The following is an 11,950-nucleotide window of genomic DNA, read 5'->3' as shown; positions in this document are numbered from 1 at the left end:
ACGCGTACGCTCTTCTTCATCACAGGAACCAAAAAGAGCTTTATTCCACAAGTCTCAGACTTATATTGAGAACATCAGCCTATCAGAGAGTAGACTACCAGGAAAGTCAGCCTATCAAGGAACAGTCTCCAGGCAGATACCAGGATCGCCTCATGTACAACAGCCAACCAGAGTTACTTCCTAAAACTTGTTTATGAGTGCAGCTATGTCTGGCAAGCTGCCAGGCGCCATCTTAGAGATTAGGCCAGGGTGCGGCTCTGGGGCCCTCAGAGTCCGCCCCTGACATCTCCCCCATATTCTTTAAATAAAGAAAAGATGACTTGGGACCATGCCTATCTTAGGTTGTCCATGGCAAATTAAATCCTTACCTGTCATTGTAAGGTTCTGTCCAGGCGTCAGAACCCTGTCTTAGGTTGGTATGCATTTCCGCGGATCTTACCCGTCTTTGACTACTGGTCCAGCATGCTTAGCCATACTTGGGGGGATGTACCTGTCTCAATGGCTGTCAAAATCTGTACTATAGCCCGTTGATGACATCGGGCATCTTGGCGAGCTCTGATTTGGCTGCGTATAACATAGGCTATCCCTAAGCAGATAATAATCAGAACAGCTACTGTTACAGCCCACTGTTTTGGCTTTAGATAACAAAGAGAACATCTCGGATACCGATGCAACTTGAACCCTGGTGGCATTGACTCTGAATATTTCAGCTCATAGCTGACTGGTTAAATTATCAAACGTAGATGACCAATTACCGGTAAGGTAGACAGAGAGAATTTTAGATAACATAACCACAGAGCTAAGGTTATTATAAGCAATAGGGGTGACACTCACTGCTCTTAAAGGATAAACACATCCCAGTCCCAAAAGTTCTTGCAAGATATCCACTTGTTCTTGTAGTAAGTCCACTCTTTGATTTACAAGGAGTATGCCTGCTGTTAGATGTTGGTTTAGGGTCTCTTTAGTCTGTAAGGCTGCAGCTGTATTTTCGGTCAAGTGATTGTTGTTGCTGTCTGTATGGTTGTGTCAATGCTGCGGTTGCGGCTGCTGCTGCAGAGACTGCTACCATGGCAACCACGGCCACTGTGATGCCAAAATCTCTCCTGTTTCTTGATAGTAATACTGGCAATTCCGCATCTGTAACAGAGACTGGGACTGGTAGGAAGGTAAGAACACACATTAAGACTGCCAGCGGGAACCTAGAAGCATTCCAACATTGAGAGAGATAGCATAAATCTGAAGTACAATTGAGAGAAGCAGTTGTTTCGTTAGGTGGAAAGGTACATAATTGAACTGTTCTTCCTAAGAGACTAAAAAGAGGTTGTAAGTTAGTTCAAGGGGGGAAAGGCTACGAGCATCATGGTCATCAGGAGTATGTTCAGCATCTTCATTTTGTTGGTCTGAGTTACTTGTTGGTAGCATTGGCACTGGTTGAGTTAGTCGCTCAGGAACCCAGATAGGCGATGTTTTATCCTGTGGAAACACACAAACCGAGCCACGGCTCCAGTAAAGCACCGGGTCCGGGCCGTTCCATTGTCCTGTAAGAACATCCTTCCATTTTACCATCACTCTATCATGTTGTTTATGATTGCCATGTCTCTCAGCGGCACAGTGACCCTCATTATCCAGAGTTAAAAAATTTAAAATAAAGAGGCAAAGAGAAAGTTTATCTTTAGGGGACCTGAAGTTCTCCCTATTCCCCCTTTTTGTTTATTTACAGACTTTCTTAGCACTTATTTAGACCCTCATGTGTTTCATCACATAAGCACTTTCTTACCCAGAAACATTTTGTTTTTCACTAGATATATTTCCATATCTAGAACCTTTTATTTATTTATTTTTTCCTATTTGTTGACCTCTTTGTTCACATTCTGAAACAACTCTTATGAAATTTCTGAATTAAAAAAAAATTATTTAAATAAGATTAAATATTTTGTTATTTATGGTACTCTACATCAACATTTTATTAGTTTGACCACCTAGAGACTCGAGAGTTATTTTTAAGACATTTTACTTCTATTAGTTTACCCAACTTAAATTGAACCTCTTTAAATCACGTGAATTAAAAGTATCTGGATCCATTTTTAAATTTTAATTTTAGGAGCGCTCAATTTTGATACAGACAAAACATGACATCAGACAGCACAACATACACATAACACAAAATCAAAGGCCTTGAAACTTTATAGGTGAATCTCCATTGCAATGTAAGAGATGTTCAAAAACTCTAGTTGATTAAAAAATAGAACTGATCAAAAAAATCATGAGCTCAAAAAAACATAATTAAAAAAAAAAAACAAGAGTCCTGGAAAAATGAAGCAGCCATTAAGCACTTTAGTAAAGCACCATAAAATTTACTTTTGCTGGAGTTCAGGTAAGACTTTTTGCTCTTTTTTTTCTTTTTTTTGGGGGGGGTTTGAGACAGGTCTCCTACTGAGCCTTCAGGCTTTCTCTATTTACATTTCAATGTAAGCCTTGACTGAGATTTGGATCTGAAAGGGGATAAAATGTTCCAGCAGAAACTTGATGCCTAGGGCATTTTAACCCTTAATCCTGGTTAGTAATCAATTCAGGTTTGGATGCAGAAAATTGTGAAACAATTATCTCCCAATATTTGTGGGGACTGGGGCTACTATATCATACTCCTTACTAGGACATGCCACTGATGGTTGGGCTGGTTCTAAGAGCTGAGAGCGCAGGGTCACCATGTGTGGTGTTTGTTTGCCCCATCTTTTCTTTAGTAGATCCTGTAATAGCAAGATTTTTTGTTCTACATAGTAAATCCTCCTCTTCATCTGAAATATCCTCACACCCAGTTTCGTTTTCCTTGTCTGTCTCTGATCTTATTGACGCCCTTTCTGATGCTTTAGACCTTTCCTCTTTTATTTCCTCCAAAACCTCTTCCCCTTGTTTTATGGCCTCTCTGCATTTGGTTCGGGCTGTTTTAGTTTCAAGAGGAATTCCATTGGCCCGGAGCAAATCCTTTAAGGGACCTTCCATGCGCATTCGTGACATTTCAGTGCCCATATTTCTCTATTAAACTAACAGAATGCAAATCACTTTAACTAGCAAAACAAAAGCGAAAGCACTTACAAACACTCAATCTCCGTCGCTTATCCCGCGAACTTTAACTCGTCACTTATCCTGCGAACTTTAACCTGGCCAGACTGTACTTTACTTTCCCTGTATTTACCTGATCAGTTCCTTCTTTGTAACTCGAGTTCCCGGGTTTCGGCACCACTTATGATCGCCCACCGCCCGCAGGGACAATCACAACGCGTACGCTCTTCTTCATCACAGGAACCAAAAAGAGCTTTATTCCACAAGTCTCAGACTTATATTGAGAACATCAGCCTATCAGAGAGTAGACTACCAGGAAAGTCAAACTATCAAGGAACAGTCTCCAGGCAGATACCAGGATCGCCTCATGTACAACAGCCAACCAGAGTTACTTCCTAAAACTTGTTTATGAGTGCAGCTATGTCTGGCAAGCTGCCAGGCGCCATCTTAGAGATTAGGCCAGGGTGCGGCTCTGGGGCCCTCAGAGTCTGCCCCTGACACTCCCCAAGAGATGAATGGATTTAAAAAATGTGGTATAAATACAGAATGGAATATTACTCAGCCTTAAAGAAGAATGAAATGATGCCATTTGAAATGATGGTGAATGGAGTTAGAGAATATCTTGCTAAGCCAAGAAAACCAATCCCAAAAAAACAAAGGTCGAATATTTTTCTAATATGTGTATGCTAGTTTACAATAAGGGGTGGGGGGCATGTAGGAAAGAATAAAGGTACTTTAGGCAGAGGAGACTCAAGGAAGGTGAGGGGATATGGTGGTAGGAAGGATAACAGAATGAATCAGACATTGTTAGCTTATGTGCACATATGACGACATGACCAATGTGAATCTATGTCACGTACAATCAGAAAAAGGAGAAGTTATACTCCATTTATGTATGATGTATCAAAATGCATTCTACTGTCATGTATAACTAATGAGAACAAATAAAAAAGACGTCATGGTTCAAATGAACAACTTTTCACCTTTCTGATGGTGGTGTGAAAACAATATATATTCAGTGGAAACCATACTTCAGCTTTTGAATTCTTATCTTTTCCCTGTCTAAACTGTTTGGTGTAGTGTCAGCAATTATACCTCCCAGTCATGCAACTGACACTCCATAGTATTTTGTGCTGTTAAGTTTTATCATTCAATAGCTTACATGTATTGAAATTTTATTTATAATATTTTTTACTTACAATGGGACAATTTTTTTAAATAACAAGAAAATTAAATAAATTTATTTCTGTGAAATTTCACTGGATATATGAACATTGACTAAAGAGAACAAACATTGTAATAGGTACAAATGTTATTCAGCTTCAAGATACTATTACAAAATGCCTAAGATAATTTAAGTTATAAGAAGAGGCTTTAGTTTGGCTCACAGTTTCAAAGGTTCTAGATAGGTCTGGGTGGACATGTTTTTCTGGGTCTGTGGTGAGGCAGAAGATGTATGCAGAACAAATTGCTTACCTCATGGCCAGGAAGAAAAAGAGGAAGAAGAAGAGGTTGGGGATTCCTTAATCCCCTTTAAGGGTACACCCCTAATGATCTGATGACTTCTCAAAAGACTTGACCTCTTAAAGATTTGACCACCTCTCAATAATACCATTCTGAGGACCAGCCATAACTTTAACATATGGACCTTCTCTTGTATTCCTTGTAGAGAATTTTCCTTTCACATCTGCTGTATGAAGAAAGATAAAAACAATGAGAGTGGTTTCACTTATTTATTTTTTGTTTGTTTTATCTTAATTCAAAGATTTGCCAGATGGGCACCTGAATAATCATCCCTCAGAATTGCTGAAGGAATGGTAATATCATTTTGACTAGCCTTCTGTAACTTTTAAACTCATAATACAAGTCTTATTATATTTTTCAGAGTTGTTTCTATTTATAAAACACTTTTATAGACAACCAAGTCCCAAAATTTCTACAATACTCCCCTAAGGTAGGCGGAATAAGTGATTTTGCACAATATCAGTCAAATGAATGCTAGTCGCCAAAAACAGAATTCAGAGCCTTTGTAAAATATAAAATTTAAGTGGCATTCTCTACTTTAATTCTGCTTACATTCAATCCATCACCAAATCGTAGTGCTATTTCTTTCAAAATATCTTTCAATCTATTACCAATCCTTTATTTAACATAATTATTAACCAACAGAGTGAAGTAATAATCAGCTAGCTATTTTCTCCCTCCTTTCTCACCACCAGTTCCAACAGTATTCTATAGCCAAATTAATCTGCCTGGTATTAGGATTATCATATTACTTCCTTATCCAAATGCTTTAAAGGTTTGTTATCGCCTAAAGGATAAATTTCACATATCTCTGCCTTCTTTCCACCTTCTTAGAAGTTTTGGTAGCACTAATGATTTCACTCTAAAGTATCTAGGAGATATACTATAAATGACTGCCAACTTCAGAGTCAGATCTCAATGAGATCCCCCCCTTCTGTCTCTTTTTGCTGTGGGACTCTAGCATGTTTGTATCCACTCAATACCAAGTGAGGATAATCACATGTAAACCATAGAATTATTTAAATATTTTAAAATACAGATAAAAATATTCCACACATAACTAGTGGTTATAATTATTATTATAATCCAATTTCATTTTCTATTATGAAATACCAGATTGTTTCATCTTAGTACAAATTAAGAATCATATATAATTATAATTATATATATAATGTGCATGTGAATGCATTTCTCTCATTTGCCTTCTTCCCTTATGTTATTCCCAATCAAAATCTCCAAATAGGTGGGACAAAGAAAAGTATAAATTAAAAAGATAAAATTTCAGGTAAAAGAAATTTGAGAACTCTATAATTTAAGTGTTATAAGAACACTAAGTAAAATATAATGAAATCAAATGTATCTTTTAATACATTTAAAGTACACTAAAAAAAGATAAATGAGCAGCATCTGTATTTTCAAAGAAATAACGTCTATTAATACCAACAAATATGCTCAAAATGGATGCATTAAAGGACAGGAAGAGTAAATGAAGAAAAAACTAGCTCTTGATATAGTCAAATATGATGAGTTTTGGTTGTAAAACCAATCAACCAGAGGAAGATATTAATCTTCACTATAATAAATTTAAAATTATCAGAGGATAACAAAATGACTTTCAGTGTATTCAAATATTAGTTTGCTACATCAATCTGCCTACCTTTTTTTTGGCACCACAGGATGATAATGATATATTGCTTCTAGCCTCCATTAAACTTTTATAAGCTCAATGATCCCAGATAATGTACATCTTCATTGGTTTACCAATTGCTTATTTTTACATTCTATCTGTAAGCATATTTTGCATTTACTAGCAATAACTCTAAATATTTCAGTAGCTCACAGTCCATTAGATACAATTAGTATAAAATGTCTGCAGATGACAAAATGAGAAATTAAGTTATTAGCTAATCAATCAAAGAATATTGCAAGGACAGCAGAAGTGGATGATAATAGTTTCGTGTTAGTGAATGAAGGAGGAAGGTTTTGAAAGCAGGCATGTTCGATTGTTTCAACAATTGAAGATACAAACACTTGAATTACAGATCTGTTCTTTGATAATGACTCACATCCTAGGTGAACATTTTAAAGAAGTGGAATAACATAGTACTCCATTCACAACAAACAGAAAAAAAATAAATTCATTATATTAGAAAATAGTTACAAGAGATCATGGTGAGCTCAATTTTCTTTCTTTTTTTTTTTTTTTTCCAGTTTTTAAAAGGAAGATTTATTTAACAAGTTTCACTTAGTACAATACATCTAAATGGAAATCACAATTCAAGGAAATATTTAAATCAATGCCTCAGAATTTCATACAAATTCTGACATGACCAAACTCCTGAAGTATTGGTATTACCATTCAAAATTGTCCTAGATCTTAAAAAAAAAAAAGTAAAAGTGTACACTCACATGCCTTACAGGATATTAAATCAAAAGCTAGAATTAACAAACATGCCAAATGTTTTCACTTTGAATCATAGACACAGCTCCTATATTTGAGTTTTATAGAAAAGCATGTTTCTCAACATGCTTCTGAAGTTTGCAATGTATTGTGGTATCAGAGCAACATTCAACATAAGTGAAACTGCTTTAAGCTAAATATGCTTACTGCTTAGGTACACTCCTACAACATAACTAACTTGAGGAAAGCTGAAAGTTGTTTTAACAGTTATGGTCAATACTGAACTTTGTTATTACATCCTAGATGAATGTTTCAGTGTTCAAAATTACTGAGCTTAAAGTTTGAAAACAATCTTGACTTCCACTTTACAGGAAGCATGAATCACAAGCCTATAATGCAAAACTGTTAAACTTAACTTTTGTTTTCTTAAAAAAGGAGAAAGAAAGGAAGAAAGGAAAGAAAGATGACCAAGAGTGATCAGAATCAATTTTATTACCCATTTACCAACCATACTGGATATACTAGACATCCCTCCCATTCTATTCATCTCCCATAAATGCTCAGCTTTTATTTCTGTAGTAGCTGTTTAGTGCTCCTTCTCTATATAAGCAAGGTTTGACTGATAGTCACTGGAGTTTTCCTGCAGAACTTGGCCATAACCACTCATACTGCTCTGATCACCATAACCACCTCCATAACCACCACTCAGCTGCTGGCTAGCAGGACCCCATAACTAGACTGGTTGGATAAGCCCATCCCTCCCATCATTTGGCTACCATAAGCACCACCACTTGCCCCTGCTGTAGAATTCAAAAAGAGTTCTACATAGCTGTGATCATAAGCCCCTCCACCTGTTCCTGCAGTAGAATTCAAAAAGAGCTCCACATATCTGTGTTGCATATTAGCTTTATCTTTTGCCATAGCTGCCACAGCATCTTCATGAGTAGCAAATTCAACGTCTGCCTCACCAGTAACTCTGCCATCTGGTCCAATTTCAATATGTACTCTCATGGGGTTAAGAGGTGAGAAAAAAATGTAAATATCATCCTCAGTGGCTCTGTAAGGTAACCCCCTCATGCGTACACAATGCCTTGTGGTGCTCTGGAAACTGGACCCACCATCTCCATATCTATGATCAGACATTCCTGAGAAACAGTAATTGAGGTCTCTTCCAAATCTATCAGACCCAAAGCCATACCCATCATTATAGCCACCGTAGTCATCACAGCCTCCATACCCTCCACCATATGCACCCCACCTCATCCTCTCAAAACCAGCTCCTCTGCCAACTCCTGGCCTGTCATAAGGACTTGGTCGCTGCAGAGCCATGAGCTTTCAAGGGGGGTCATAGTGGGTTCGGACTTCAGCTCTGCTACTCTTGAAGATTTCAATGTACCTGTGCCCTATCCTTTCCTTGTGTTTCTTTAAGGCCTTTTCAGCTATCTCCTGTGAAGCAAATTGCACAAAAGCCTCCCCTGTGCTCCGCCCCTGAAAGTCCACCAGCAGTGTCATCCCACTTGGCACAATTTCCAACCCTGAAAAGAACTGAACAATCTCTTCCTTGCTACAGCCAAATGGGAGTCCTCTCAGCAGGACGAAGCCATCGTTGGCAGTATCAGGACTATTTGGACCTGTATGCTTCAACACCCAATCCATTTCAACACTGTTGGAGTTGAATACTTCAACATATCTATGTCCCATGGTTTCTCTGTCCTTCTTCAAAGCCAATTTCACTTCATCTTCAGATTCAAGTTCAACAAATGCTTCACCACTTGGTCTGCCTTCTCTGGTGTAGATGAAATGAATACCTGATGTGCCATTTTGGATTTTGCAATCAGAGAAGAGGCACATCACTTTATCAGCTGAGCAGGACCAGGGTAGGCCCCTGACATTAACTACGATCCCCTCCCTGCCTTGGTGCTCAGCATCATGGTGATTATTGGGCTCTTGGTGGCAAACTTGGCTCAATGCAATTTCAATGTGGCCTTTGACTCTGCTAGAATTTCTTCCAGGAATCTGGTCAACAAAACTACTTACAAAAATGTTTGCTGCAGCACTCTAACAATACCGGGTAATTTTCCTCCTTCTTCCCTCAAAGGGCTATAGTGGGACGGTAGATGATAATCAGAACTACTGCTCACGTAAGCATTTGATCATGTGAGCCGAGCTCAACTTTCTTAATTATATTAGTTCCAATATTAAACTAAACCATTACCAATTTTGCCATCATCCATGAACACAATTAGAGAACTTCAGTTTTCTTCTCTTTGTAATGAAGATAAATATTACACTGAGTAACATATAAAACAATGTGTAAAATGACCAATTCAGTATTGAATTGCTGATTATTTGACTCAAAGCTGCTGAATCCACAGATGTCCCTGTAAGAAGTAAGAACATTAGCCTTTCAATTACTCAGACCAAAAATACTTAGGCTTATCTTTGACTCCTCTCTTTCCCTCACAATCCTATACTCATCTTCGTTTCACCTTCAAATACATGACGAATTGTTAAGTGTCCACCACTGTTACTGCCACCACAATGAGCCCCACCATATCATCTATCCCTTGGTTTATTCCAGTAATCCACATAGCTCCATAAGCACCCCCATATGACTTCCTCCACTGTTCTCAACACAAACAGAATGAGGAGATAAAGCATATCACATCACACTGTGTTACCCTCCACGTGAAACCTTGCAAGAAGGAGTCATTTCAATCAATAAGTCATTTCTTACTACCTCAAACTTGCTCAGGCTTGTTCCAGTCCCAGTGGCCTCTTTCCAGTTTCTGTGGCAGGCCAAGATGCTGCCCGCATAGGAAGGGTCCTTCCCCAGATATATATGTGCAGAATTTCCTCACCTCCCTCGTCTTTGCCCAAAGCTCCTCTTTGTACCCTGTAACTCATCTCTCATATCTCCACTCTCCTATTTTCCAGTCCCTGTGGGGTCTGTTCCTGAAACCTACCATGATATTTCTCTTATTTTCCATATTATTTATTTCACTATTTCTCTCCTTGCTGGAGTGTAAGCTGTACAGGGCAGGAGTCTGTTTTATTTTATTCATTGATACAATCTAAACTTCCAAAACTTTTATTTGGGATAAAAGTTCTCATCGTATATTTGAAAATTCTTAAGATGAAGAGGTACTCTTCATCTTAAGATGCGGATGTCAATTCACAATAAGGGGGGTGTGGCTATGGAAAAATAGAGGCACTTTGCTAATGGCAGAGGGGAGTGAAGGAAGTAGATGGTGTATGGGGGTAGAAAGGATAGTAGAATGAATCAGATATTATTGACCTATGTACATATATGATTACACAACTACTATGCTTCTACATCATGTATAACCAGAAGAATGAGAAGTTATACTTATTTTATGTATGATGTGTCAAAATGCATTATACTGTCATGTATAACTAATTAGAACGATTAAAAAAATTAAAGAGTATATGCAATGCATTTCCTCTTTATGAACTTACTATTATACCAATTAAGTTTCACATTGCAATTGGTCTTTGCCCTCCCTTTATACACTTTAATGATTCAAGAATCCATCCAAAATGTTACCATCCTTATAAAACAAAATATTCTCTAACATTCTTGGAGAGCACTAAATTCTCCAGTAATATATTCTCTTAAAATGGCCTTTATGGTGTGGAGATATAAGTGTATGTGTGTATGCATGTACATTATGTAGGGAAACATGCAATTATTCGTTATCTGTATCTTTCTTTGCTAACAAATTACTAGATTCAAAATTTTGATCAACTTAAACTTGTCTACATCATATGAAATTGTTTACCATCCTGTGGACTTACTAGGGACTATTATAGCAATCCAAATTGTATTAGTCAGGGTTCTCTAGAGGAACAGAATCAGCAGAAAGTATGATTATAAAAAGTGTATTTATTAGATTGACTTACATGACCAGAAGCTGGATAGTCCACAATGGTGGTCTGCAGGCTGGAGATGTGGAAGAACCAGTAACTGCACAGTCCAAGAGGTGGAAGACCCAGAACAAGAAAGATCAACAGTGCTACCATAGTCCAAGAGCAAGCTTCTGGAAACTACCTGGAGAATCACTGGCAGAAGACTCTTTGGAAAAGTGAAGAAGCAAGAGTACCACATCCTCAGATGATCAAAGTAGCAATCAAGAACTCATTCAAGAGTAGTTGAGCTTGCATCTGCTTCCTTATTCTTCCAACTTTTATTCCACCCAAGCTACTATCCTATTGGGAGGTGTTGCCCACACTTAGGGAGGGTCTCCACTTCAGCTCACTATCCCACATTCACATCATTCCTAGACACGCCCTCACTGACACATCCAAAAGTCTCTTAATCATTGACATCTCTTAATTCAATCAAGTTGACAATCCAAATTAACCATTACATAAATTTTCATTTAATCAACATATTTGCTGGTATATGAAATAACACAAATGATAAAAAAAAAAAAAAAATTATAACGGTAGCAATCCCCCTTCTGAAAGCCTGGCCAAACTAGCTGGTTCTTGCCAACATTTCCATTTTTATGCAATTTGTACAAAGTCACCAAAAGTTAGGTGTACCTAATCACTAGTAGGGAACCTAAACAAATAAACAAGGCTTAATCACAAACATAAGTTTATCTTAGTAGTTTCCTGTGAAACTTAATTGACTTTATAAGCATTGGTCAAACTATCATCCATATACTTCAATAAATAAATAATGCTTCTCCTTTTCTCTTTTTGTCAAAACATTTATTTCCCAATATTTCTTTGAACTGAAGAATAGGTGTTTCTCCAGTTAAAGCCTGATTTATAAGTATAAAAGCTAATATCTTCTTAAGTGATTGAAATGTTAGAGATGTGTATGTTTACATGTATAGGTTTAAGCATGTGCACAAATTAATATCACAACATACTTTATCACAACTAAGACAATGCAAATATAAACTCTGCAATACAAATACAAACCAATTTCAG

General features: G+C 37.4%; 1 protein-coding gene across 1 annotated transcript; it reads right to left on the bottom strand.

Annotated features, from left to right (window-relative positions):
- Window positions 1-7,571: 7,571 nt before the first annotated feature.
- On the bottom strand, window positions 7,572-9,486 carry LOC124976583 (heterogeneous nuclear ribonucleoprotein H2-like). The gene is given in 4 exon segments (XM_047539389.1): window positions 7,572-7,714; window positions 7,717-7,782; window positions 7,837-9,001; window positions 9,475-9,486. Coding segments are annotated over 4 exon segments (1,386 nt in total).
- Window positions 9,487-11,950: the final 2,464 nt, after the last annotated feature.

This window comes from Sciurus carolinensis, chromosome 2 (assembly GCF_902686445.1).
Source record: "Sciurus carolinensis chromosome 2, mSciCar1.2, whole genome shotgun sequence".
Taxonomy (NCBI): Eukaryota; Metazoa; Chordata; class Mammalia; order Rodentia; family Sciuridae; genus Sciurus; species Sciurus carolinensis.
Note: the sequence above shows the minus strand (reverse complement) of the source record. Positions and strands in the feature narration are given on the sequence as shown.